This window comes from Suillus bovinus, assembly GCF_016758785.1.
Source record: "Suillus bovinus strain UH-Sbo-P2 chromosome Unknown EDB93scaffold_11, whole genome shotgun sequence".
NCBI lineage: Eukaryota > Fungi > Basidiomycota > Agaricomycetes > Boletales > Suillaceae > Suillus > Suillus bovinus.
The window spans coordinates 2,169-30,030 of NW_024542067.1; the positions used below are offsets into that span (position 1 = coordinate 2,169).

At 46.6% G+C, this 27,862-nt stretch overlaps 7 protein-coding genes and 1 non-coding gene across 8 annotated transcripts; 3 read left to right on the top strand and 5 right to left on the bottom strand.

Moving 5' to 3' along the window:
• Window positions 1–537: 537 nt before the first annotated feature.
• Window positions 538–2,216, top strand: EDB93DRAFT_1101765 (uncharacterized protein; the record flags this gene model as incomplete). The annotated part of the gene is made up of 5 exons (XM_041447129.1): window positions 538–719; window positions 770–864; window positions 917–1,613; window positions 1,696–1,828; window positions 1,851–2,216. 5 exons carry the CDS (start codon window positions 538–540, stop codon window positions 2,214–2,216), a joined length of 1,473 nt encoding a protein of 490 aa, XP_041310319.1.
• Window positions 2,217–2,456: 240 nt separating this feature from the next.
• On the bottom strand, window positions 2,457–3,493 carry EDB93DRAFT_1101766 (uncharacterized protein; the record flags this gene model as incomplete). Its single annotated transcript, XM_041447130.1, has 5 exons — window positions 2,457–2,828; window positions 2,951–2,996; window positions 3,174–3,215; window positions 3,286–3,318; window positions 3,444–3,493. The coding sequence occupies 5 exons, from the start codon at window positions 3,491–3,493 to the stop codon at window positions 2,457–2,459; spliced, it is 543 nt and encodes a 180-aa protein (XP_041310320.1).
• An 8,429-nt stretch (window positions 3,494–11,922) lies between these two features.
• Window positions 11,923–12,282, bottom strand: EDB93DRAFT_1080289 (uncharacterized protein; the record flags this gene model as incomplete). The annotated part of the gene is made up of 1 exon (XM_041445523.1): window positions 11,923–12,282. A coding segment is annotated over one exon (360 nt), but the record flags the coding sequence as incomplete, so codon positions are not given.
• A 2,149-nt stretch (window positions 12,283–14,431) lies between these two features.
• On the bottom strand, window positions 14,432–15,383 carry EDB93DRAFT_89223 (uncharacterized protein). Its single transcript, XM_041457842.1, has 2 exons — window positions 15,155–15,383; window positions 14,432–15,103 (listed from the first exon to the last, which is right to left on the bottom strand). The coding sequence occupies exons 1-2, from the start codon at window positions 15,194–15,196 to the stop codon at window positions 14,669–14,671; spliced, it is 477 nt and encodes a 158-aa protein (XP_041310322.1). The 5' UTR covers window positions 15,197–15,383; the 3' UTR covers window positions 14,432–14,668.
• Window positions 15,384–20,495: 5,112 nt separating this feature from the next.
• On the bottom strand, window positions 20,496–20,581 carry EDB93DRAFT_t39. The gene has a single exon. It is a non-coding gene; the product is annotated as a tRNA-Tyr (tRNA).
• Window positions 20,582–20,658: 77 nt separating this feature from the next.
• EDB93DRAFT_1222383 (glycosyltransferase family 69 protein) lies at window positions 20,659–22,720 on the top strand. Its single transcript, XM_041451162.1, has 4 exons — window positions 20,659–21,056; window positions 21,105–21,743; window positions 21,793–22,482; window positions 22,530–22,720. Exons 1-4 carry the CDS (start codon window positions 20,767–20,769, stop codon window positions 22,600–22,602), a joined length of 1,692 nt encoding a protein of 563 aa, XP_041310323.1. The 5' UTR covers window positions 20,659–20,766; the 3' UTR covers window positions 22,603–22,720.
• Window positions 22,675–25,983, bottom strand: EDB93DRAFT_89420 (uncharacterized protein). The gene is made up of 11 exons (XM_041457852.1): window positions 25,826–25,983; window positions 25,641–25,771; window positions 25,434–25,594; window positions 25,300–25,382; window positions 24,681–25,254; window positions 24,535–24,629; window positions 24,265–24,473; window positions 24,105–24,215; window positions 23,238–24,053; window positions 23,114–23,186; window positions 22,675–23,065 (listed from the first exon to the last, which is right to left on the bottom strand). The coding sequence occupies exons 1-11, from the start codon at window positions 25,881–25,883 to the stop codon at window positions 22,692–22,694; spliced, it is 2,685 nt and encodes an 894-aa protein (XP_041310324.1). The 5' UTR covers window positions 25,884–25,983; the 3' UTR covers window positions 22,675–22,691.
• A 257-nt stretch (window positions 25,984–26,240) lies between these two features.
• On the top strand, window positions 26,241–27,652 carry EDB93DRAFT_1080573 (acid protease; the record flags this gene model as incomplete). Its single annotated transcript, XM_041445547.1, has 5 exons — window positions 26,241–26,508; window positions 26,563–26,660; window positions 26,713–27,190; window positions 27,240–27,510; window positions 27,568–27,652. 5 exons carry the CDS (start codon window positions 26,241–26,243, stop codon window positions 27,650–27,652), a joined length of 1,200 nt encoding a protein of 399 aa, XP_041310325.1.
• Between the last annotated feature and the right edge of the window lie 210 nt (window positions 27,653–27,862).

Here is a 27,862-nt window from a genome sequence, read left to right on the forward strand (position 1 = left end):
TCATATTGTATGCATAGAAAATCACCTTGTAGAGTATTACAAATTAGTTCAGAGAGTATTTCAATCAGATGGTCCAGTGTTCATAGTCAACCTGGCCTGTCGAATTCTTGATGCTGTCGAAAATTCAGTGCTGTTACATGTTGCATACTTAAATAGTAGCACTCAGAGTAACTTTTGTAATGCTCAGTAATGCTCGGCTAAGTTCACAAAACTTGGGTAGAGTTAAACAAAACTCGCCATTTCGACATGCGGCAGACCTTGGCATGATGTCGGAGTTCCAAAAACATGCCTGTCGTTTGACCACCACAACCTTGCCACTCTGCACGCCTCAAGGGTCTGCAGAACCTCTCTTTCAAGTGCTTCAACAGTATGGAACCAACTCAAGGACCTGTTACTTGTGGAAGGGGCAGTAGGGGTCGAGGAGTACAAAGTGCTAACTTAGATGCCAATCCCAAACTTGTGATTCAGTGGCAAGCTGATCTCTCCCACACCCAGAGAGTGGTCAACCATCTGTGCTCCCACCCAGCTGACTGCCACATGCTGTTCTACTCAGATGGGAAGCAAACGAATACCGATGGCAATCGGCCCTCTGGCAAAGACAAACTATCTGTATGTGCTGTTATCGCAGGACATGTCTTTGAGAACGATCCAGAGCATGCAGCGCATTATGCAAAAGTGCCTGATAAGTTTCGTGATTCAACAAATTATCATATCAACAAGTAAGCAAGCCACCCCCAGAATCTCTCATACTAACTCATATTTGTTATAGCCTTAGGAAAAGATATTGTGAAGGCTACAATAAATTACATGCAATGGGTGCTGGCTTTATGCCAGAGGATGAGACATCTGCTCAGAATTTGTACGGTGCATTTGTTTTTAAATTTTCACGTAGCTTAATAACTAACAAAACTCATAGCACAAATTGTCAAAGACTTCCCTTGGTACGAGGACTTTGCCGCCATCCTAGGCTCGAACCCAGCACTGTCTCTGAAGACAGTGTTGTCCCATCTGGGAGTTGACTATGCTGCAAATTACTTCCAGACCTCGCACACAGCAGGACGGTCTTACTCGCAGGGCCTGCATTCCGGTAGTGCCCAATATGGGGCCCCTGGTGCTCAACCTCAGTCTCACCCTGCTCCTCAACCACACCCTGCTCCTCAACCATACCTTCTTCAACCTCCTCAACCATACCCTGCTTCCTCCAGCATCACACATAAAGGCACCGGCCATTTGGCAGGCGCTGCATATGAGGACCCCAGACATTCAGCATGCCCTCCATATGAGTGTGCCACCCATTCAGCGCGCCCTCTACATGAGGGTGCTGATTATTCAGTCCACCCTCCATACGAGGGTGCTGGCCATTCGGTGCACCCTCCATATGAGGGTGCTGGCCATTTTGCTGGTGCTCAGTGCCCTTACGGTCAGTTATCTGGTCCTGATCCCTCTCCCGTATTTCAGCAGCACATCAGAGCGCAGCCCTACCATTACCGCACTCCCTCTAATATGTCCCCCATCCAAAATGATGATGACAGAGGTCTTCAAGACAACGGCAATCATGCAATGGATTATGGATGGGATGACCCTGATGTCACCATCCTTAATAGTCCACCTAGGTCCTGAGCTCCCTCGAAATGCCCACTCCCTCCATCATCCCCATCTCCCCCACCTTGATCAAAATTCATGCTTGCCGCCAAGTCTCAAACAATCACTACAACAGTCACTCATCTTTTGTGGGGAGACGCACAAGCTCAGGGTCGATCAAACACAGCTCCAGTGGCTCCTCAGGCTCCTTGTAATCCAAACCTTTATCAACAACATCTTCCCCCATGTCAACATCTCAAATGTCGCAGGCCATCCCATCCTCCTCAAAGGGCAAAGGCTGGCAAGGGAAGAAGCAGTGCTCAGACCTCCAAAGCCAAGTGGAGGTGCTGAAAGATGGGATTGAGACTGCACAGTCAGACAGAATCACTCATGAGGAGCTCAAGAATGAACACTACATGGCCAAATATAATTTCACTCATCAGTTGGAAGAACATTGTTTCCTCAGCGAGGAACATGCGTATGAACATGCGCAACAGGTGAAGGAAGTAGATATCTGTCTGCATGAAGCTGAGATGAGGATGCATGACTCAGTAGCACATGCACATGCTGAGGAGGCAGCTGCCCTCCATCTCAAAATTGAATATTGCCATCTCACTAACACTCAAGGGTCTTGATGGTTTGCATGTTGTGTAGTGCTTGTACTTCTATCTGTTGTTACCTACTTATCATGCATCATTTGCGCTATGTTTGTGTACCTCTATGCTCTCTATGTTCTCTTGTGAAGCCCTTATGGTATGGTGATATGTTTTGAATAAATGGACTGTTTGTTTTGCAATCCTATAGCATGTTGAATGTGCTTTGAATATATGAACTATTTTTTTCCCAATCCTACAACATGTTCTAAACTAAGATTGCTATCCTTGCCTACGTTGTGCCCTTGAGTGTGAACTATCAAAAAGTTCATCTATCAACCTTTCACAAAGAGCATGACCTGGAGTTCCCTCATACAATCTATCACCAATTTGCTCATTGCCATCAGGCCCCTCACCTTCCCCTATAGGAATATTATTTCCCTCTTCATGGGCCCAATCCATTGTGCCCTTGTCCTCTTTAAGACCACGTTGTTCTTCAAACTGAATGATCATGTTGTGAAGTATGAGACAATACTGGATCCAATGGACAGCAGCTCGAAGGTCATCTGCTGAATTGATGTTCTGTTGAAGGTCCTTGAGAGATTGAAACTGCCCTTTCAATGCAGCAAATGCATGTTCAACACGGACACAGACCTATATAATTTAAATAAGGAAAAATAGGAGATAAAAAATATACAGATGAAAGGTAAAAATTGAAGGTCCTCTGATTAGTTGTCAGTTGTCCATTGCGGGGTTTCTTAAAAGGGGGAATACACCAGGTGTTCAGTGGATAAGCACTGTCTACCCAAATCCAGTGACCAGCTGGAAGAAGTGTGTCATGTTCATGATAGAGATGAGTGGACCTAAAGGCATATGCATCATGGACACTTCCAGGATGACCAAGAGAATAGTGGACAATCAGAAGATTGTGGGGCATAATAACTGCCTGGAATTTATTTTAATTTCTAACCACAGGAAAATAAAATAAAGTAAACTTACTTGACAGCCAAGGGAATATTTTGATTTCCTATCATAAAAAACCTGGTGATAAAAACCAGGTGTTGCATACAGATCAATTGTTGTCCCATCAACAGCTAATGTACCATTTTACCACTCAGGGCAGGTGGTTACCCATGCAGTATACCTTTGAGTACACTCAAAGTCTTGTGAGTCAGGTGAAGGGAAGCCTATGAATGCATCATGCTGATCAAGCAATGCAACCATTACACAATTAGTGCAATTAACAATTGAACCAACACTGACACCCACCCATTGAGCTGCATCCTCGAGAGTGATGGAATTACCATAGTGGCCAGCATGGTTAAGAAAAATTGTGAGTTGAATGGAGACAGGAAGCTGGAGGTTGTTTGAATTGTTATGAAAATGGGGTGGTCAGAGATTTGATCCAGAATGTCATCAAATATTTCTGGATTGACATGTAATTTATGGTGGAATAAGTGAGGGCAATGTTCACCAAAATGAACAAGAAGATGAAGTTGCGGGGCTCATGGGATGGGTTCATTGGGCCTATGGAGTACTGCGCCTAGAGTACTTGCTTCATGGTTCCTCGGACAGGACAGATTGTCTCCTCCTTGTTTCCCGTTCTTGCACATTTCAGCCTAGCTTCTCCTCATTTCGAAAAACAAAGATCACAGTCTTCGATGAGGACTACCAGTGACCGGCACACCCAAGAGACTAGTGCAGTCGCAGCGGATCCTCGAGTGGTTGATAGTTTCAGGCTTGGCCATCGGCAATCAATCCACATCCTTCACGCATCACAAATGCTTGTTCTTGAAAGGGAAGCATTCGACTTCGTAGACAATGAGTCCTGAAGACTCAAAAATGTCTGGCTATACAGCTGTCCCAAGCCAGTTCATCCTGCAGTGCAGGCGCATCAACAACTTGGTTGGAGCTGAGCTGGTCAGAAAATCAGCAGCCTTCTCAACCTCATCCCACAAAGTTGCAATGGCATCTTGAACACAATCTTAATGGGCAGTAAGATGATCATGGTCATCAGATAAGTCGGAGTCAGAAGACCCAGTATAGGTGGACAAGACAGGAGAAAGAGGTGAAGGAGGAGTGATCACAATGTTCATGAAAATACCAAGGTCTGAGTTACGGGTGAGGTCTAAAGATGCAATGCTTGAGTCTGAGTCAGAGTTCATAGACTCATCATCATCTATGGCATGTTAGTACTGCAACATAGCTACAGCAAGTGCAGTCTGGTCAATGTCATGCAGAATTTGTGCATGCCTGGATGGATGGGGCATGGTGGGGCTCAGGGGATCAAAACCTCCTGTCTTTGTTGCATATGTGACATGATTTGTGGCGGAGTTTCAATTTTCAGCATATTCCAATGTCTCATCTCGTTGGTGTCGTTGTTGTTGTTGTCATTATCTGCACCTTAGCACTCAGGTGAACTTTGCGCCCTAGGCCCATGGCCATGCACACAAAGTAAGTTTCTCATTCCTTCAGGCTCATTCACTAACTTTTACTCTTCTAGTTCTATTCTAGCTAGAGATGTTCCAGCCTGGTTTCAAGCCATGGGCCAACCCAACCCTTTGGGCTTGGGCCACAAGAAAGGACCAATGCTGGTGACACTGGAACTCAAGGTATGTTCTAATTTTTTTTATCATTTTTCTACATTCTTACAGTGGAGCATCCTGCCTGTTCTCTTGGCACTCGCACCCTGCAGTCCCTGCCCCTATGCACATCCCCTCAATGTTTGGTCCCAAAGGCAACTCCACTGCCTCTATCATGTATCCTGCTGTCGTCTCCCATGGCTGCATCTCTAAGTACACCTTCCACATCTGGCTTGGACTTGAAATTTCCCCGCTGCTTATATCCTCATCCTACCCTCCCCGCCACTTATATTGTGCATCCCCCACCACTTATATTGCACCTCTCTCAACCTCTCAGTCATGCTCACCTTCTTGGCTACCATCACAAAACACACAGAGACACTTTCTATAATGGAATGTTCGATACCTTGGCATGATCTTGCCTGCTTTTTTGCCACCATTCCCTGCAATATCTTCACTGCACAGGGATTGTATATCCTAGCTTTGTCAGGGTCCTTCATCATCCTCTTCTGGTGCTTAGCCTCCTCTCCCCTCCCCCCAGCACTCAGTTTCCTCTGGCACTTGCCATATCACAGGGACTTTGTCTTTTTTTCTGATAAAATTTTATTGATTTTCATCAGTTATATTTCATTGAGGGATCTACTATATAGCTACCCATTACATGATACAGTTTCATATTTTACTCTACCAATATATGATGCATTCTTCAAAAATCCTAAGTGTCATTTGAAAGCCTGACATCGTGCCGATGTGTGCCAAGTATTACTCAGATGTATTTCTCTCAGCCTTACCCGAGTTTTGTCTGACTCTACCTGAGTTTTGTCTGACTCTACCCGAGTTTTGTCCGACTCTACCTGAGTTTTGTGAACTTAGCCAAGCGTTATGAAAGTTACTCTGAGTGCTACTATTAAATGTCGAAGTGATGAAATGATATATTGTGTCACATGTCACATGTGGTGTCGAATTGAGTGAAATACTACAGGCCTAATAAGCCTTCCAAAACAGGCTGGCCATCTAGTGCTGCCAGAGTCCAGTTCAGTCCAGTTCTTGGGCCTCTAAATGTGAACCCCAAACCGGACTATTGGTCAGGTTCAAGCAACAAGGCCGAACGTTGGACTGAATGCTTGCAAACGTGTTCACAAGCATTCAGTTTGAGTTCAGAACATGTTCAGACATCCAAATGCTATGCATAAATTCCAAAACAATCACAAGAAATACATGAAAAATCCAACGTAATGAGTATAGTAACTATACCATATCCACAACAGGGTATTTACAAGCAGCGGCAAACTCTGCTTGAGCCGTTGCAGATATATGGCCTTGGTGATATCCGCTCTTCAACAACTGAAGTGCCTCAAACGTTGTTGGCAACAAACAATTGCGGCGTGTGGTCCCAGTAATGCCACCGCTTGAAAAAGCTCATTCAGATGCCACAGCAGAGCCTTGAATAGCTAGATAGTCCTCTGTGATGTGAGAAATGGTGGGATATTGAATAGAATGATGCTAAAAGTATATAGGTCAATAAGCAATAATGATTCAAAAAGAATTAACTCACACCCCACCAAGCCACTATATTCTCAATATCCTTGAGCAGGGATGCCAAATAATCTTCGAGTTCTTGACGAGGCCTTTGGCTTGCAGTATCACCCACAACACAAGCTTTGACAGTGTCGCACATCCAACTGTGGCCATACGAGCCTTGGCGTGCAAGTGAGGAAGGAGCCGCAACAACAGGCTCTGCATTGGGTAGGGAACCATGATGATAGTATGTGTCGAAAACATTCTGCAGGCGTCTCATACCCTTATCAAAGTCACATGGCTCCCACTTACTCTTTGCATATGCAACCTTGTAGTTGGGGTCGAGTGCTATATACAAGGTAGTACATTAGATAGGGCATTATATTAAACACAATACATACCAAGGCAAATAAAATAAATGTCGGTTTCATTAATTTTGTGGTACCATTTGCGAAGATTGTTGATGCCAGAGATGATGGCTGTTGAAAAATTGTCAAACTTCAAAGACCCGGCCATGTTCTGCCATGTTTGTTGAAGAAATTCGAGCACAGGAATTGCGCACCATACAGTAGGTTCACGAGTCGCAGAGAATGACTGTTGAGCGTTTGCCAGCTCCTGGAGCATGTCATGCATCAATTCCAGCTTCTTCCATTCTTCAGCTGAGAGCTTGAATGCTCCATAAGTTTTGCCCTGCAAGTTTGGGACTTCGTCACTATCATCCGTGAGCTGGATGAACCTATTGACCCCCTGCCAACAGAGTTAGTATTGTAGGGAAAGTAGCAGTAACAACTTACTTTATGCAACTTGAGTGTGCGCTCCAACATGGCAAAAAGTGAGGCCCATCGAGTGCAAATCCATTTCAAAAGCTCGAGGTTGGGTTCATTGACCTCAGCACAACACTTGTGGAAGAATGTGTGGGCTTGGGGGGATTTTCGTACCTAAAAAAACAGTTTGTCAAAGCAAGGCTAATCAACCAAGGTACAAACTTACCTGCACAACAAGTGCAAGCACTTTGCCCACAGTATCAGCAACATTGAAGTCAGTCACTTCATTGTCGTTATCTTCGTTGGCCTCATTCCTGATGAGAACACTTGCAGGGGTAGGGGCAACATCTTCAATGAAGTGTTTTGCTGCCAGATGTAGAGCATGCTCCATACAACTAAATAGATGTTAGCAGATATATAATGACATATTAAATAAACTACTTACCACACACGGTGCTTGCCTGCAATCCAGTCCTTACTGGAAGGGTCAATAGCGAATGTGACAGCCTGAATCATGGTGTTGTTGTTGGTGGCATTGTCGGCCATGAACCATCTGACTTTGGTGCAAAAGTCATAGTTGTCAATAGTTTCAATTAAAATCTGTCCGATATTTCTACCGCTATGGTTGCCATTGATGATGGTGAATGTGAGCTGCTCGCTCTTCAACTCCCACTCCTGAGGCTTACCATCTGGGGAGTCAATAGTGTGCAGTGACCAAGAGAAAATGGAAAGGGACACCAGGTTCAGATGTCCAGGAGTTGAAGGTAATGGAAATTTTGCTGTCAACGTTGAAGCGAGTAATGAGAGACGGTGTGCTGCGAAGGCAAACAAGAGGCTCAGTCTTATGGGAATAGACTCATATTATTGCAAGTACCTGCGAAGGCAAACAAGAGGCTACGGTAAGTGTTAGTGAGTGTTAAGTACTGACGACGAATGAAGGGATCTCACCTCAGTCTTATGGGAATAGACTGAGGTGGAACAACGCGGGTGCGAGGACTATATACGAGTCCAGTGTTAGCGATGATGTAAATAGTAAGCATGTTATAGTACATGTGCGCAGCAAGATAAGAGAATGAATTACTAATGAGACTTGCAGATTACATCAAAATATCCAACACTCCCCTTCAAGTCTAGCATAGTCCAAGCATATCAACAAACTTCTGAACCTTCAAACGAGTGAGTGCCTTCGTGAAAATGTCCGCGACATTTGCGCTTGTTGGGCAGTATACAAGCACAACCTTTCCATCACTGACAGCTTCTCGAATAAAGTGATAGCGGATATCAATGTGTTTCATGTGTAGATGGAATTTGTTGTTCTGGGTGAGGGTGATAGTGCCTTGGTTGTCGCACCGCGCGAATTTCACCAATGAGGCTACGAAGCCAAATGACATCCTTTAGCGAGTTCGTCGCAGCAACATACTCAGCTTCCGTTGACGACAATGCAACAATGTTCTGCTTCCTCAATCCCCAAGCTATTGGCATTCCCGCGAGTGATACGACGTGGCCCGAAATTAAATGGTGATGAGGTTGCAAGCCCCAATCAGCGTCAGTGTAGGCCAACATGCCTTCATTAGGATCCGTGAGGTTGAGACGAAGGTTTCATGTGCCTTTGAGATAGCGCAAAACACGTTTTGCAGCTTGCCAATGGGTTCTGCCAGGGTTTTGGGTGAATTGAGCGAGAGTCAAGGTTGCAAATGCAATATCAGGGCATGAGCCGAGTGCAGCCCATGCTAGTGACCCAATGAGTTCTTGGTAAGGGACATTTTGCATCTCATTGGCATGCTGTGCTGTTGTTGGTGACTGGTCAGTCGAGAGCGTGATACCAGGTTCGAGAGGTGTGGAGACGGTGTTGGCATGTTGGAGTCCAAAACGATCAATGAGAGTGTCAATGTAAGCACATTGGGATAATGATAATGTTCGCGCCGTTTTGTCATACTTGACTTCGAAACTGAGCAACCATTTGATTTCTCCAAGATCAGAAATCTCGAACCTCTTCCTAAGCTCATCTTTCAACCATTCTATTGCCTCAATAAGTAAATACAGAGACAACAGTGGATGACTTCTCATCATGTTTGAAGAAGACCGCATGGTTGACAGCTGATCGCGTGAACCCAATCTTGCAGAAAAATTCACATAGTGTCTCGTACCATTCAAAGCCGGCCTGCTTGAGTCCGTAAAGACTTTTCTTGAGTTTGCAGACCTTGCCTTCTTGACCGGGCTTGAGATATCCAGGAGGTGGTCTCATATAGATGTCCTCGGTCAGTTCAGCATTGAGGTACATGTTTTTCACATCAATTTGGTGGATCTCCCATCCTTGGCTAGCGGCGTTGGTGAGAATGGCTCTGACAGAAGGAAGTTTCGCGACGGCAGCAAAGGTTTCGTTGTAGTCAATGCCTTCTCATTGACTGTTGCCGTTGGCGACGAGGTGTGCCTTGTACTGTGTGATGTCGCCGTTTTTGTCTTGCTTGGCTTTGAGAATGAAATGGGAGTTGATTATGTTTGCATCAGCAGGTGGATCAACGAGGTCCCAGGTGTCGAGCTTCTCGATTGCGACAATTTCATCATATATTGCTTTCTGCCACTTTTCTGCATCTGGACCACGAAGTGCTTCTCTGATGGTTGGTTTGTCACCAGGGGAAGATGCTAGAGCATAGTGCATGAGCATAGCAAATTCGTCGTGCGGGAATTCATCTTCTAAGTCTGGTGATTCTTCCGTCCATGTTGCATTGATTTGTTCGGCTCGATCGAAAACATCTCGGCTATAGTAGCCTGGAGGGAACTGGACACGGCAAGTTGTGCAAGGTTCGGCAGCTGGTTCAGGTTTGGGAAGTGATGCTGTAGGTGAAGCAGGAGGTTGATGATTGACGGTTGCTGGTGGAGTTGATTGGCTAGTTGTGACGGAAGATGGTGTTGGTGTCGCAGGAGTTTTTGGTGCTTCACTAGTGGGTTTTGAGGTGTTGTGAAGGACGATGCTCTCATTCTCCCCTTCGAACTGCACATCACCTGTAGTAGTAGCTTCATCAGGAGCAAACCTCACATCTCGTTCAACTGATACTCGACGGGTGTCAGGCCAGAAGACTCAATACCCTTTACTCTCGCTGTCATACCCTAAGAACTTCCCAGCTTTTGCACATTCATCAAGCTTTCCCGCATCTAAGATCTTGATGTAGATGGTGCAACCAAATCTCCAGATTCCCAAAAGGTCAGGTTTTTCGCCATGAACAACTTTGAATGGTGTTTTGTTGGTGAGAGCTCGTGTGGGTGATCTATTTTTGAGGTAGACGGCATGATTTACGGCCTCAGCCCAAAGAGCTTTAGGGAAGTCTGCACCAATAAGAAGAGCTCGAGCATGCTCGACGATGGTTTGATTAACTCGCTTGGCAATGCCATTTTGTTCAGGAGAGTCGTGGACAGTGTATTCATGATGGATTCCGTGTTTCGATAGATATTTCTTCATCTCGTCACTGGAATATTCACTGCCATGATCAGATCTAATGAACTTGACCTTGGCATTGTGCTGGGTTACGAGGCATGCAATGTGCTCAGTGAGTGCTCCGAACACTCCACTCTTCTTCTGAAGGAAAACAACAGTCGTTTCACGGGAATAGTCATCCGTGAACGTGACATAATAATGCTTCTTGCCAAGTGATTGAACTTTAGCTGGACCCCACACGTCAGTGTGGATGCGTTCACCATACTGGGTGGCTCGTGAATTTGACTGGTCAGGGAATGGTTGCCGTGTGATTTTGGCTTTGACACATGTCTCACAGAATGTGTTAGAGTCAGGAGATGAGGTGATCTCGATACCTTCAACCATGCCCTTGGTTATCATGGCCTTCGTGGCTGCAAACGACATGTGACCCATGCACTGATGGAGTTGAGTCAACGACATCTTTGTTTTTGGTTTTGCGGGGGCTACTGCAGCTGCGTGCTCCAATCCTGCAATCCGATAAAGGCCATCAACCTTGGGAATCCTTGCAATGAGCTTCTTTGGTTTCTGTGACCAGATTTTGCACCATCCCAGCTCCATATGGATTGATAATCCCGTGCGAACAATTCGGCTTGTGGAAATGAGGGTAAAGGCTATGTTTGGTGTGTATAATACGTCCTTTAGTGTGACTCGGGAACGTGCCTGACCATTTGGTAGCTCTATTCAACATCTCCTCATCCAACAGCATGAAGAGTTCGTCCGTCAGGGACATTAATAGGCTTCGGATCAATCGTAGCAAAAGTCTTGAACTTCATGCGGTCAGGACAAAAATGGGAGGTGGCGCCAGAATCAACAATGGCACCTCGCTTTTTGGCAGGAACTCGAAGTACATTAGCTTCGTCAATGCAATCAGAGGTCAAAAATGCATAATCTGTGTCTGATGATGCAGCCACATTTGCTGACTCCGACTTTTTCTGGTTAGGACCTTGACCTTCCTTGCCACCACCTTTTCGCCAGCAGTCAGCTGACATATGGCCAATTTGTCCGCAGTTATAGCACTTCTTGTCCGACCTTCCATTTGGCTTCTTCCCACATCGACGGCCCTTGTTCGACGAAACGTTAAGTGCCGAGTCATCTTTGTCTGACAACTTTCCGAGATTACGATGGTCGACTTCTTCAAAAGCAACAGCAATGATTTTGTCAGAGGTGACTGACTGGCTAGTAGCACGAATGGCAACTGTCGTGGATTGCATAACATTTTGGAAGGATTTGGGAAGGGAATTAATGATCATTGCAGTGAAGTCTCGGTCGTCAACAGGTGCTCCCATGCCTGCGAGTTCTTCGTGTAGTACCATCATTGAAGTAAGGTGCGCTTTGACATCATCATTCTCGTTGCACTTCATACTTTGCAAACGAGCATGAGTGTCTACTTGGACCATGTCACTCTTGCCTTCATAGATGAGGCAAATGGCCCTCCAAATCGCAGAAACGGAGTGTTTGTTCTGTACCTGAATCATCACAGTATTCAGAACAGTCGCACAGAGTTGCTGTATAGCAAGAGCTTCCTTCTGCGCATGTGCGTCGAGAAGGGTTAGGTTTGTTTCGATGTCGGTTTTGGTGGCCTCTGTTGATTTATCGTGAAGCAGGATCTTTTTGCCATTGAGTGTTCTAGGAAGTGGCTGAGGGACTTTGACGGTACCATCAAGGTGACGGTTCAAGCCGCGCGCTGTCAATGACATGACGGTTTTCATCTTGAATTCAACCCAGTTCTTCTCGGTGAGTTTCGGGACCGCATAGATGCCTGAAGTCGACATGGTTTGATTGGAAGGAACGACGGAGCTCATAACCTGAAGTGAGTAATGAGAGATGGTGTGCTGCGAAGGCAAATGAGAGGCTCAGTCTTATGGGAATAGATCCATATTATTGCAAGTACCTGCGAAGGCAAACGAGAGGCTACAGTAAGTGTTAGTGAGTGTTAAGTACAATGACAAATGAAGGGATCTCACCTCAGTCTTATGGGAATAGACTGAGGTGGAACAACGCGGGTGCGAGGACTATATACGAGTCCGTGTTAGCGATGATGTAAATAGTAAGCATGTTATAGTACGTGTGCGCAGCAAGATAAGAGAATGAATTACTAACGAGACTTGCAGATTACGTCGAAATATCCAACAAATGTCCTTAAGCTTCTCTTTGATGTGTTGCACAGCAAGCTTGGCCCATTCGAGTATTTCATCGCAAGTCTTTGTGTGATGGGGGATATTCTTATCTGACAGGGAGGGACAAAGGTACTGAAGGAGGTGACAAAATGGTCCCTTGTTGACAAGTTGGAATGCCTAGTATAAGTATCTTAAGTCACAATCACACGAAATAAAAGATCACAACCACGCACCTCATCTTCAGAGACAATGAGCTCCACAATGTAATCCATCAGGCTGGACCTCAGGAACTCAGGAACCTTAGGTGCAAGAGACCCATCTAAAGTTTGTTGAGCTCCGTCAGTTGATTTGTAGTTGAGAGGGGTGGCATAATCATGCATCTCGATCCCTCATTCCTTGCAGTGGTCTCGGTGAAGGGGGAAATGGCATTTTGGGTTCCAAGCAACGTGGGTGTGGTGGGTCAAGATACTACCTTTGAAAAAGCACTGGCTGGCTGGTACATCATTGCCTCTGGACTTGATGTTAGTTTCATCAGCGTGATTAGTTTAGCATTGAAACTTACTTGCATACCTCACACCACCAACCGTCCTCGCATTCTTGGGTGTGAGGGTTAACGCGGCCCTTCTCTCGTGTGAAGATCGTCTTCAAGTCCACGCTGCGCTCATCTTTCTTTGTCTGCTTGCGATACTCGCGGTTCTCATCCCCCAATGCCTCTGTCCTTTCATAAGCATCCTCTTTGTCTTCTTTGTCCTCTTCCTTGCCCAAAAGTTCCTCTGCTGCAGGGGGTTGTTCATCATCATGACAGTTCAGATGGGAGCTGGTTTGAATTTATTTGGGTGCAGGCTGACCCTCAGGAGCTGCTGGTGCTGGTTGCTTTGCTGGAGCACTGTTGATAGTGTCACAAATCTTCTCCGTCGGTTTAATGGCTCGACCCGAGCGATAGGACACAAATGAAGTTAGCTTTGCCATTGGATGTGGCAGGAGGTGGTGATGGGAGCATGGGGGAGTCATCATCAGGATCGTTAAACCACTTGATGTCCTTAGTGTCCTTCAATTGACCATCAGGCCCAAGTGCACACAACATTTGCGCAGCAGGAATGATGGCTATTGGACCTAACATAGATATTATATTTATGCCGCAAACCGTAACATAGAATTATACTAGCACACCTTGGATGTACCACTTCCACACATGGAACGATGCAATCACCAGTAGACTGACATTGAGCATTGAAAGATGTGAACGAGGTTCCTAAGGATATTTTCTTGACATAGTTAGATAGATTAGAATATGAATAATGATGCCTGACTTACCAGAACATTACTGAGGAATGTTGCCACCACAAAGTAGAAGCCATTCAGGCTCTTGAATCTCCTGCGATTGATATATTCAGGGCTGACAATGCCCATTGTCACCAGGAGATCATTTGTTGCCAGGAGATTGTTCGACGGTGATGATGGCATTGAGTGAATCAGGTATGGAAGCTCCCATAGGAATCCTCTCTGCAATTTGGTTTGCATGCGTTCGGACGCGTCCGAACGTGTTCATGATTAAACGGCTTCAGCCGAACCTTGGACCTATGTGAAGGTTCGGTTCAGGGGCTAGCCCGAACCTGGACCATAGGTTCGGTCCGGAACGGTTCGGGTTCGAACCGAGGTTCCGAACCGGACTCCGGCAGCACTATGGCCATCCAGGTGGAACTCTAGCACTTTTCTGTGCGGTAACTCTCCGCTGGGCTCAACACGTCGAGTTTCGAAAAAGAAACTAGTAGGTGTTGTACTTTCTATATCAGGCTATTTAACTGTCAAAGAATTAAATTTTTGTTTGCGCAACGTTGTGGAGCAATAGACGTTGCGCCAAAAATGGTGGGCATCTAATAGCGGACGAAAAACAAGTTGATGTCGTGTAATGATATATGGATTATCGTATCATCGGCTGCAATGCAAGTTCCGAGGGTGTGTACAGAGGCAAAAAGCTGGTTGTCAAGAAAGTCATATGTCCTCTAGTCCGTTCAGTCGCTAAATGCTACACAAGCTGCCTCTATCCATCATGGTGTTGGTCTTGTTCGTCACCATCGCAATACACCACCTCCTTGGCGAAAACGGGTCTATTTCTCTGCGTCAAGTAGTTTCGAATGCATTTCCCTGACCCGTTTTGTTTGCATCTGAGGATGCTCACACCATTGTACTGGAGTCGAACAACGTCCTTGTACGTCGTATGCGGGCCACGATAACAGGCAGTGAGTTCCATCATGCGGAAGATGCCACTTCCTGGTTCTTCCTCCGTCACGGTACCGTAGCCTCCGCAACATTCAGACATCCATTGAAATTCTCCACTGTGAAGACGAAGTGGGTCACAGCGGGAGTCAAACACGTGGGGTACGATGCAAGCCGAGGGGTAATTGGCTGAGAAGTCTTTATGGCACCGAATACAGTGCTCGCGGTATGCAGGCATGGCTGTGGCACGAGTTATATTCTAGCATTTAAGTTGAAACCTAGTACGGAGACCATTGTCATAGTAACTCACCAGCGACCTCGTAGGCTGTGTGCGAGAATAATAGGCATCCATGGGTGTTCGTGAGTCTTACGGAACATTGACGAGACAGAATATATAGGAGAGGACATGGAGCAGTGACTACGCCTCCTTCGAACTGCGCTCACCATGGCCACGTGCAGCAAAGGCACAGAAGACAAATCGGAGTAGGCATTGAAGCTTTAAAGTGTGCCTGATACAAAAACTGCCACGCAGATGAAGAAGTGATGAAGCCGCATTCCCTTCAGGTGTCAAATACGCCGGTCATGAAAATCAACCAATAGCGGGGTGACCAGCACAAAGATTCTATGAGGCGTTTCCGAGGTTCACAGGTACAGCGGCAAGAAGTTGACGATGACGGCGTCACTGCTCGGGAATACAATACAGTTCGCTCCCGAAAGCGTAGCCTTTCAAGCAATGATGCTTTGACTGTTGCAGTATACCGGCCGCTGTCAAAAATGGGCGACGCGTGTAAGAAGTGTGGGAGAAATATAGGTGCGCATTACCTGTAAAGGAGGATCCTTACGAGTTGACCAACTAGATTGATGAATACTTGTCGTCAATATTACTTGATGACGGTCGACATTTCGCTCGGAGACGTAGTACGTAGGGGTCCGTTGTATCGAATTCAGACAACGTTCTGAAGATCCCCGGGAAGCCCGGAAGGTAATATGATACGCATTGCGAGGCCACATTGCATCAATGATAGAATCAACAACATTAATGGAGCTCGGCTGTCGTGGTTGAATGAAGCAGTAGACCTGCCCATTATGCCAATTAGACATCGTACAATTCAACCCCAATTGTAAAGTATGACTTACATGGGGCATACTTATTCACTATTTAGCAAAGAATATTCCCTCGGTGGATCTGCGGACAGTATCGATGGTAATTTGCAAACTCTCATTCCGAGTGTGTTGTTTGTTTGTGTTAGGATCTAAAGCTCGGAAAATGTGGTGTCCATTGACACTACTTACTTACTCACTGCTGCGTCCATTACTGACTCATGACTCATGTGCTGCTGATTGGATGACTCATGTTCCAAATTTGAACAGATCATATGTGCTATCTCTCACCTGGAAGGCTCCGAGAGCACAGGCTTTCAAAGAAGTCGGTTGCGCAATTGTGCTCAACAAAAGTTCTCGCTGAAGGTGGAAGGTGAACGACTTCAAGTACAATGAGCTCCTTTTCGACTGTGAAATTTATATAGAGGTATGTCTAAAATTTCGAGGAGCCAGACTATCAAATGTTACCCCAGGACATGACTGAAGTGATACATTTCCCTCTTAAATTTCGCCTTCACAGCTCCGTGAAGTTTGATTTCAGTGGTCATCACTCCGCATACATCGGACCCATTTTACACAATCCATTGTATGTGTGCTGCCCGTGTCCCCCATTTCCTCTCGAAGCTTACTGTCACATCCAACCATGCCCCTTGATAGCGGAAAGGGCCCTAAAAACTGACGTTGGCCATCGGCTCAAGAAGCACTGTGTAATCCGCTAAATACGGGTAAAATGTCTACATGGCGCTTTCGTTTTTATTCTCGCATCTTCGGGATCACAGCTTCGAGAGCATGTGCTGCCGTACTCCGCCGAGATGTCGCCTCAACCTACTTGGGATAGACGTTACTTCCAGGGAAATCTGTACCATGCCCACATAACTTCTTGACGCATTCGCAGAAAGATAGATATTCATCAATATTGTGCCTACCGTCACTGGAGCATTACTCTTGAAGTGAGTTTCATCATAAAAGACGTCGTTAAACTCAGGAAAATGAATGGCGAAGCACTCGAAGGATTTGCGCACGCACATATCTATGATTTAAAATGGGGTCCACCGCTCGCGATACCTTTTTTCAGGACACTCCGCGCAAGTTCATGATGACTCCCGCCAACCAAAAGAATTGGTCGACGATATCAGACTGTCAAAGCCGACTAAATTGAAGCGTAAGTCGAGTTACTTTAGTTTTTTGGAGTCTAGAAAACACATCATTCCCACTAGCTCGTGAGACGTTTCTGATATGGGTGAAGATCGACAAAGGGAAGAAAATATTAGTTGCCGAGTGAAGCGCCGCCGCTCACCAGGGGATCGAGGGTAATCGTTCCTATTGCCATTCCTGGGCGTAGTGATACCGAAACTTCTGTTTCACAGTGCCTTTAATCCTTGCGGTTCCTGCTTCACGAGCACAACCCCCGTTCCCGCGCACTTGCGTGCTTGTTTAAGTATAGATACATCAGCAAACCGGTATTCTAGCGAAGAAACTCACTTTTGTGTCCCAGGGATGATTCCCAGCCTCGTGAAGGACCATGGTATTATGGTACATAGCCGACAAGTATGGATTTCATGATTGTCGTGGCGCTGAACCAGGCTGAACCTACTTCAGGAACAACCACTTAAGCAACTTCGTGAATCATTACGGGAAGACGTGATGCTGCTAAAACGGACCTGGCCCCAATCTACCGTGCCTTCCTCGTGTCGAGTCTGTTTAAGTTGGGCACTTCATTGTCCGCAATCCATCACATATCCGGCTTTCAGTGACAACCGCCAACTCTTCGATCTGAATCATCTGATACTGCCCAATGCGTATGAAGACGTCATATGTAGAGCGGTTTGTCCGAATACTTCTGGGGAGCTTACCGAAACATGAGCACAAAAATGGACCTGCAAGATACCATTCACAGCAGGATGGACGGCCGCTGGGTTCGTCAGCATCCTTATTCTTCGGCAGCCAAGTCCAGAAGAGATTGAGCGGTTGTACACATGGCCTGACACTACGTGCCTGTCACAAAGAAGCTTGCGTGAAGAAGAAAAAGACGACGAACGGCTCACGCCACGGACTCCTCCCGGATTATGATCTTGTCGATGTCATCGGAAAGCACAGCAAACAGGCATCGGACGCACCGGAAAGCGGAAAACACTGGAATGTTCTCATCGTCGACAGACGTATTATTGAGCGCCCCCACATGCATGTCGCGGTGGCGCACAAGAATGCCTTCCTGCGCTACTTGGATTTGGAACCGTGTTTCTAACTGCGATGTTTACAGCTGAAATTAACAGCTCCTCTAGACAGACGGACTCGTTGAAAAATGCCGTACACCTGTCCAACAGAGTACAAGCTTCACCTTTGAATCCGCAAGAATTTGAATTTGTTGCTCAACTGGGGCATGAGTATCATGATCACGCGTAATATCTCTACACGATGCTGTATATTGTGTTGCAGTACTACAGAATTCACTGTACCACGCACTTATTGCGCAAATACTGGAGGGAAAGCTGTTGGCATCCGAAGCGCCAGAGTCGAAGAAGACCGAGAGACCCGATGGACAGGCACGAGATGACGAGTAGGAAATGACAAGGAGCAGGTACGAGCGCAAGTCATTGGTCGAGGGAGGTCGGGAACGGAAGGAACAGGGAGTACCTGTTGACGTCGGGACCGAAATGGTCCAAAGTAAATTTTCACCTTCAAAATAATCGAGAGCGCTTACCGTATTAATACCAGCGCCCAAACGTTACGAGCGTCTCAGTTCTTTCCAGAAACTGAGACGTGAGTCTATACCTTTATCGTTATTGTTACACCTAACTGACTCAGCGTAGTTATTCTTACCTGTTAGGTACACGCTTCGTCAATAAGAGTTCTTTCCAGAAACTGAGACTTATTCTTACCTGTTAGATCGTTTCTATCCCGCTCTACCTCTAATCTCTAGAAAAGCCCTCTTAACTTGATGCGTCAATCAAGTTAGATTCACATAGCAGGAGTCCCATCACCATCAAAGAAAGGATACACAACGCCGCAGAGATCCAATTCACTATCTTTGGCACGTCAAGAAGTTTATCCGGCTGCAGAAACACTGACAGGGAAGATGTATTGAAAGGAAGGACAGTCCACTGGCCTTTCTCATCAAACACCATGAAGGCCGTCATTCAACCAGACGGCCATGTTTTTCCGCAGGTCTTCTTACTGTTGTTACCACGAAAGGCTTTGAGGAGCTGACAGTACAGGCTGTACAGCACCGTGCAGGAAGAGGTACCATGGTTTGGTTTTAGAACCGAATTATATGAGCTTCTCGATCCTATTGAGAATAAGCTCCCAATCGCTTTTCTCTCCTTCCCAGGTGACAGGGACATCATGCGAAAAGATAGATATTCTTTCACAATGGCTATCATTACCATTACAAAGATGAGGAGCATCAGGAGTGGTCATCGAAAGGCTGGTATGACCAGCTGTCTGAGCTCCGGATCGATGTCATCATCCTGTATCTGTTCGTTCGTTGTTGCAACTAGCGTACGGCCAACATGGCCCGGCCCTTTTCTCTTTGCTCCTGCTGCACCGCCGATGATGATTTCTTCTTGTCTTAGCGTTTCAGGGAACAATGTCCGAAAAGCTACTGCGTTTCCATTAAAAAAATGCGTTATGACTGCGAGCTAGACGTCATCCTGGCGAATGATCATGATTAATGTGATATTCGTTGTAACACTCCAAATGATAGTGTACATAAAGCCATTCCTCTGAAGTTTTTCAAGGTCTGGGTTTGTGGGAATGACCGCGCATTGCGAGGTGCTGTGGAAAACATAATCGACGAATTGCATATCATCTGACATACTTTGGATGCACCCCGTGTTTCTGAGGTGTCGCTTGGGCGGGCCGCCGGGGTCTGCGAAGTTTGAAAGAGAATATCATCGATAAATTAAACTCAGTTGGGAGACCACATGCAGGCCGCCAACACCCAACTCTGATGATGTGAACAAGTAGTACATGCAGCCAACATGCAGCAAATACAGGGTAGTGCCAAGCCTAGCACCGAGCCTGATGTGGCCGTTCTATTCACCCACTCGGATTTCTACTTCGAAGGGCCGCAAGTCACTAAGACTGCTGTAGCCTGCAGGTAAAGAGTGGCGCCCAGGCTGTTGATCCATTAGTGCAAAAGAAGTCGAGTCTCTCCTCCGTTACTATTGGACAGAGGCCGCAGAACCTAGCTGCCGTAGTACTAGGTCTGGTGCCAGTCGGGCGGGCGGGCCCGCCCGCCCTCACAGTGTAGGTCATAGTTTATATTGTCTCGTATGTGGCATGGTGCAGATAGCTGATACTATTAAGGACGCTCAGTTTTTCAGCGGGTTTTAAAGGGATACATATACATATCTGCTTTTCCGAGTATAACGAGTCGTTATATGTCATGACTGAAGCTACAAAGGCCCTTGAAGCCACCTTGCATACTTGACAGGAATTAATATTAGCGTGGATCAAAGCATGTATATGGGAAATACTATAGCGTCAAAATTTTAGAATGGCAACAAACCTGCAGCAAAAAAGGGTGTAGATCTACCAGAAAAAACGAATCCGACCTGCCTGGTTCGAACAGGCGACCTCAAGATGACATTTTTCCCATTACAGTCTCGCGCTCTTCCAACTGAGCTAAGGTCGGATGAAAACGAGTGCAACTTTAGCCATGTTTAGTAATGTTACAGCGGCGATAAACAAGTATCACTTACACTCCGTCACGTTACCCTGAAAATCCGCGTCCAAACAGTCTATCACCTCCGAGTCATACTAGTAGAAGGGCAGGTCCGCCTGATCACAGTCTGGTCCGAGGTCTGAATACTAGTCCCTATGCTGACCTTTATTCCAAGGCGTCACCTTCTGACGAAGGTGTTTATTGCTTTGGCTCTTATTTTGGGCGTAAAGCTCGTACTTAGCCCCAACTCTTCATCCTCATTGGAGCCATCAACCCTCCAATCCTACAACGTCTTTGAGCGCGTTACGGGGGTAGACAAGATTCTCAATGTGCGAAAGTATAAATTCTTGCAAGGGAGGATAGGGAGGGATGTCAGGGAGGATATCCTTGACGATGTCATAGCCAACGGCGTCACTGATTATTGGAATCGGTTTCAAGCACCACTGTGGGTTGTCTTTCAAGTCTTCGTGATATCTGATGCGACGCCGACTAGAATAACGGGAAAGGACACTGCTCATGCAGATCTTCAGAATGTGTTAACTGCTGTCGAGAGCTTGTTATCACTCAATGGCTGGGTGGCCGCCTATTGTCCGACACTAGCTCGCCCGTTCGGACAAAACAAGAATGTTGACGAAGATACCTATGATGACCTCGCTAATGATGACCGGCTTTATTTCGTAGCAATGGCAATTCACTCAGCCGATCATTTTCTGGTCGATCAACTAGCCGTCATCGTCCAACTTGCTAAGCGACTGGGTACTTCCAATGTCTTTGTGTCTATGTTGGACTATGACTCTACAGATTCAACGGCCACTCTCACCGACCTCTGTGAAGCCGTTTTGACCCTTTTGGGCGTTTCCTTCAGAATCCGACGCGTTCCTGGGATGACGGAAGACGCAACTGCAGCCTATTACCCCCTGGAAGAAGCCTACATGCGCAACCTTGCATTAGAGCCCCTTCTCGAGCTCTACCAGAAGCGCGAAATTGAATTTCATCGTGTCATTTGGCTGAAGGGATTCACATGTCCAAATGACATCCTCGAGACACTGCGTGTCAGCGTTGCGAACGAGGCTGCCATGGTGTGTGGGATGGACTGGGCAGAATCCAACGGACAATTCATATTTTCTGACAGGTCCGTTTTTCATCTTCATTCAGTACCAATTCATCTAACACTTTTTGAGGTGGCGGACGCGAGACATTCATGGCGACCAGTTTAGACAATCTACATCCTCAGCAAAACCAGACGCAGTCCCTCCTCGAGATGAAAGCGGTGCTGCCCGATACATTCAGCATCTTCCTTTCCAAGTCTTCTGCTGTGAAGCAGGTACTCATATTGTCGATCCAACTCAGTCCTACTACAAAGGGATCAAATATCGCTGTGGTACTGATTTCCACAACGCGTCCTCTTCATCAGACGGCGTACCCACACGCGCCGCCGATGCGTCATGTCTGGATAGCAGCCAGGCCTGGTTCTGCAGAGACTTGTGGATCAGTAATGCGCTGAATGATTTCCACGGGGACGAGGTCGTACCCACGCCTGAAGTACAGTCACTCTCGCGCAGGCAAGTTCCTGATGAAGAGCCGGACGCAGACGTCAACGCTGGCTCTGATTATGATGCCATGCCGGACTCGGATGTACCCATTGATGTGCTCCCAGCAGCACCACTGTCTGTGCCTAATTCTGCATACACTCCCGCGCGCATCCTGGTGAATCCTCGCTGTGTAACGACGTATGCTGGTGTGAGTCATACCCAGCTTGCGCTCGATCTTTTCGGTACTGGTGATGACGACGAAGCTCAAATCAATTCCACAAAATATACATTAGAGGATTGGGAAGGTGCCCCAGAGAGTTTCGTGTGTCAGGAACAAAGGTACATACTCCGTTCCTTTATTTGTGACTCTTTTAACATGGATGCAGGCAAACCGGAGGCAGAAAGGCAGCCAAAACCCAGCGCTTGCTTGGATTTGCTATTCATGATGAATTGCGATAGAACTAATTAAAATCAACTGCTTGATTTGTATGCATTATGTATCTACCAACTTTGATATCTTGTGTGGGCAGTCTAGATATATCGTGGAACTATTTCGTTCTTCTCTTCTTGCTGAAGCCCTTGAAAGTGACACCATCATCAGAATCATCATCAGCAACGACACGCAGGCGTTTACTGGCCCGAGCACGGGCAGTAGGAGTAGAAGGAGCTGGCAATTGTTCCTCGGAGCACCCAAAACCTGCATCGTCTTTACTGTCGTCGTCATCGGAGTTCAAAAACAACTTCTTTGCCTCCTTTACACGCACTGCCTTGCGAGCGGGTTTTTTGATGGTTTCAAGGGTTTGTGACTGCGTGTCCTCGTCAGAGTCGATCGCCAGCGCACGGCGCTTGCCTTGAGTTCCCTGAGTCACATTTTCAGTCACCTGTGAGTCCTTAGTGTAATCTTTGTTGTCTTTCCAGTAACCTGCGAAATGATGAGCTCGGCTGATTCGAGGGCAGCTGAAGCACCCACCTGCACCTATGCCGTAGTCATTCTCCTCTGCAAGCACGAGGTCGATTGGTGGACGACGGGGTCCATTTATTTTCTACCCTGCGTCAACAATGTCCTCCAGGGCACCAATACACCTGGTGCTTACCTTCTTAAACTTCTTGAAATTCGATACGTTCATGTTAGCAGAGACACGAGTGTGATTTGTAACAGCATCGCGGTAACGGTCCGAGTATTTGTACACCTCCAAATCCATAATGACCATAAAGTTCCCTCTGATGTTTGGGAGGTCAAAGTCCCCCATATCCGTCCATGGCTGTTCTTCGCGCTGCAAATCCGGTTTCGATATCCGCAACTTATTAAACTCGCGGTCAAAATCATCTTCAGTCTTCTTCCCGCGTTTCTTCGAAGCAACGGCAGTGAGGAAAGCCTCGTCCTTGTCGACCACGTGCCTGCCACCGTCAGAGGCTTGCTTCAACTTTGCTATCGCCTTGGGTTGTAACGGCTGGTGCAACATAGGTGACTTGGACTTCATCCTAGTTTGGGTGGCTGGCATCTGGGACGGAAGTCCTCCATCCTCCTCCCCCGGGTGCGGCACCTCAGATACAATGGACTTGGCTCGCTGTGAGGGCCCGCTGAGGCTCTCTTCTTCCTCTGCTACAACCGGCAATCGCTTTGCCAGTGCGAAAGCAGGTGACCACATTGTTTGTGTGAGACTCTCACTTTGGGTGCCTACTACATTGTCGTAGGCTGCGTCAAAAGCCTGCGAGCCCTCAAGAATCATCTTGTTTGGGTCGCTCGCCTCAAACAAAGCCTTGAACTTCTTATGCGGTGGTTCTTCCTCCACTACATCGTTGATGTCGATGGTAACAACTGGTATCGTGATCTCGGGAGGCGGAACTCCAGGCATCCCAGGCAATCCTAAGCGGCGCTTCAAGGGCGGGCGACTGCCCGACGGTGGTTTCTAAATGATCAATTCAGGAGATTATGTCAATGAAGAGCAAATCAGACATACAGGTGCTTGTGTAGATTCAGGTTTAGCCTGATCAATATCTGACTCTGGCTTGTTAAAATTCATCAAAGATCCTTCACTGGTCTCAATTGGCACAGGCACTCGTCGCACCAGCTGTGGTTTCTCAGTGAAGCCCCTACCCACATGTAGGCTTGGTACGCACCTTTCGCTTCGGCTTGGTCGTTGGCTCAGGAACAACGGGAGGCTCAGGCGAGTGCATAGTAGAATCCTGTCTTCCGCTTCCGGGAGAGACTGCGCGTTGACTTTTATCCATGAAGATTTCTCTGTCGGCGCCATCTGGGAAAGATGGCTCGTCGGGATGCGTATTGGGAACAAAGGAAGCCAAAGGAGAAGAAGACTGGTTTGATGATTCTGCAGAAATGGAAACGAACTTAGTATAATAGAACTTTGAAGAGAATTATGATGGAAGAACCTTGTGAACCGCTTCCGGAGGATGCGATGCGAGACGCATCGACGTGAACAACAGCCTCGAGAACAGTCTCAAGTGGAACGACATACACGCTCAGGCTATACAGGATATTTATCAGCGAAGTATTTCAAGTGTTTCACGTTACTAACCTTGCAGCATCTGCAACCATTTCCCTCCACTTTTCTTCTTCAACAGCCCTCTGTATTACACTATTCTTCGCCAGCACGACCAGCCCCTTCCCTGAACCTCTCAGCTCTTCAACTTTTCTCTTTCCCTTAGCAATTACCTGCCTCCACTTCGTAAGCCCCGCCTTCAGATTGAATCCTTCATATTCTGCGCCACCCCTTACGACCAAGTCCCTCAACTCTGCATCAACTTCCCCGTCCTCAGCGGGAAGAACGAAACGGAAGCCCCTTAATAAGTTCAACCTCTCTTCATTTGGCTCCCAATGCTTGAAGCTCTTAAGCCCAGAAGGGAGAGCAGGTCCAAATACCGGACGGTACTTGCTTTCAATGGGCAGGACAAATGACCTTTCGAGGATAGTTAAACCGAGAGCATCGTTTTCTGCGGGAGTACTGCCAAGTCGCACGAGTTCTTGCAACCATTCTGGCTTGACAAGTTGAGCGGCACAGAGCAAAGAGGTCATAACTGGTGTTGTCACTTCATACTTTGGTACGATGTGATGGGTGAGAAGCTCATGAGCAGAAGCAAGCGTACTGATACCTGTGTGTGGTGTTAGCGGAGCAATTTAAATCATGGACGACGAACCGATTGAAGCGCAGTCTTCAGAAGAAACCGAGGGCATGCCTCTGACCGGAGGGACAAAACATGCTATTCGTCGCCATCGTACTCTGGACATTGTGTTAGACTCTATGAGAACTGGAAAATGTCAGGTCACCTACTCCACCATAATACCAGCAACGATCGTAATATTGTCTCCATCCTCAAGAGTGATAGAGGCTGACGGATTGCAGGTCACGTCGTCCTCTTTCTGTCGTTTTACCATGAGGCTCTTGAGCTTGTTATTAAATAGTTGAAGTCTGGGGACGTATGATGGATCGACCTAGAGAACTAGTGAGCTGGGCTTCACATTGAAACTTGGCTCATACCATATTATCTGGCGTATACAAACCCACTCTAAATTCACAAGCATCACGAGAAAGCTTTTTGTTGTTCACTACCAGTGGTTGCTCTTTGCGACCTAGTCCGTAGGTTTTTCCAGGTTTAAGCAGCTTCGTCTCTGTAATTACGGCTGAGTATCAGATAGAAGAAAAGAACGGTGGTAGAGACGGACTGGTAGTTGTGATATCCCCCTGTTCGACGCTATCGAATGGGCCGGTGATGAGCCACATAATAGTCTGTTAAAACTAATGAGAGTGTAGGGTTATTGTTACAAAAACGATGGAGTATGGCATGAACGAGCTACTGCAGGAGCATATGACTCGATGAAAGAGAGCAGTCGCGAAAGAGTTCAAACGCGCCCGCATGTGATACGGTCACGTGACTATGGGCCACAACGTTCGTTTCCAGAAGAAGTTCAATGATATATTATTTATTGTTAAACATTCAACTTCTGATTGTCATGACAGAGCTCATGCCAAGCTGAACTCCCGAATTCTTCGGGTCCCTTTCATATAATACAAAATGCGGGGAAACCTGACCGTTCATAAGTACCCTCACTACAATCTTTTTTTCCTCCAGTTGAACCCATGTTGACAAAAATTGTCCTGTCGCTCCTGCTTGTCGTTGGATCCCCAGTTTTTTCCATTCCTTTGAACACTCACACAACTGCTGTTAACCTTGCCGCTAAATTTAAAGTAGCTGGTGTGACTAATATCGTCGCAGGCGATAGAGCACGCGCTCAAGCGCTGCATCAGGCTGCGACATCCGGCGAGCACTATGCAAATGCATCCATCACCAACGTTGCACCCATAGGTTACACCATACAAGTTGGTATCGGTAACCCATTGAAGCACTGTGCGTCATTCGAGTAAAGATTTATAACCGTGACTTATGAGTTCACCATGCCAGATGGACTTCTTGTGGATACTGCCAGTGGTAATACGTGGATTGGAGCAGACCAGGATTATACAGTTACCAGTACCAGTACTGGCACTGGAAACACGGTCGTATGTACGCACTTCTTTGCCCTACCATTTGATACTGATGTCTCACTCCAAGTCTGTGTCCTACGGTTCCGGCAATTTTTCCGGGAAAGAGTACCTAGACACTGTCACGCTGAACTCATTGAGCATCAGTGACCAATCGGTCGGGGTGGCGAGCGAATATCAGGGCTTTCGCGGTGTCGACGGCGTCCTTGGCATTGGTCCGGTGAGCTTGACAAAGGGCACAGTGTCTAACACGGACACAGTTCCCACCATCATGGACAACCTCTTCAGCCAAAATTCCATACAGTCTGAGGTCCTTGGTGTTTACTTTGTCCCTGTATCGCAAGAGGATTCAACTGGCACACTCACTTTTGGTGGTTGGAATAGCTCTTTAATGACAAGTGACATCACATATACCCCCATCACAACTGCTTCACCTGCTTCTAATTACTGGGGAATCGATCAGTCTATCACTTACGGCGATTCAACCATCTTGTCTTCATCAGCGGGTATTATCGACACTGCCACTGTACTCATTCTAATTGCAACTGGTAAACCCACATAATATGCGGCCAGTCAAACATACTGAATGCATACCAGATGCCTTCGATACTTACAAGACTGCCACTGGTGCTACCTTGGATGAGACTACGGGGATGCTCAGGATCACTGCAGACCAATACAGCAGCCTGAAACCCCTCATATTTACCATTGGAGGGACTGCGTTCACACTCACTCCTAACGCACAAATCTGGCCTCGCTCGATGAATAGCATTATCGGTGATACCAGCGGCAATAGCGATAACATTTACCTTATCGTTGCGGATATTGGCAGCAAAACCTTCAGTTTTGTCAGTGGATACACATTCCTGTAAGTGATCATATTTTTTCGAACCATTGCACAGCTAATCGCGGTGTTTGTGCTTAGTGAACGTTTTTACAGCATATTTGATACCACAAACAAGCGTGTTGGATTCGCCACGACAGCGTATACCGAGTCGGCTTCGAACTGAATATAAGTATATATTGTACGATTGAATCTATACAACTCGAGCCGGATCTGCTCGAGTTATATTTCACACATACCAGGAGTATTGTTGTTTGGCTTGAGATTGATGGATTTTGATTCTGACTACAGGAGACGTCTCAAATTAGCATTAGGTGTTGGAGCGGATGTAAGCAATGACAAGTGTGTCCAAAAGTTTCCGCCAAATCACCACGTG

Bases quoted from the DNA above. Each gene is read 5' to 3' on its own strand.
- EDB93DRAFT_89420 (XM_041457852.1), bottom strand. From the start codon at position 25,883: ATGTGGCTCATCACCGGCCCATTCGATAGCGTCGAACAGGGGGATATC. The intron at 24,630-24,680 runs GTTAGTAACGTG...TATCCTGTATAG, and splicing joins ATGGTTGCAGATGCTGCAAG to CCTGAGCGTGTATGTCGTTC. The intron at 24,474-24,534 runs GTTCTTCCATCA...CCATTTCTGCAG, and splicing joins CTCCGGAAGCGGTTCACAAG to AATCATCAAACCAGTCTTCT.
- EDB93DRAFT_89223 (XM_041457842.1), bottom strand. From the start codon at position 15,196: ATGGATGCCTATTATTCTCGCACACAGCCTACGAGGTCGCTG. The intron at 15,104-15,154 runs GTGAGTTACTAT...CTTAAATGCTAG, and splicing joins CACAGCCTACGAGGTCGCTG to AATATAACTCGTGCCACAGC.
- EDB93DRAFT_1222383 (XM_041451162.1), top strand. From the start codon at position 20,767: ATGCTGACCTTTATTCCAAGGCGTCACCTTCTGACGAAGGTGTTTATT. The intron at 21,744-21,792 runs GTCCGTTTTTCA...ACACTTTTTGAG, and splicing joins CAATTCATATTTTCTGACAG to GTGGCGGACGCGAGACATTC. The intron at 22,483-22,529 runs GTACATACTCCG...ACATGGATGCAG, and splicing joins TTCGTGTGTCAGGAACAAAG to GCAAACCGGAGGCAGAAAGG.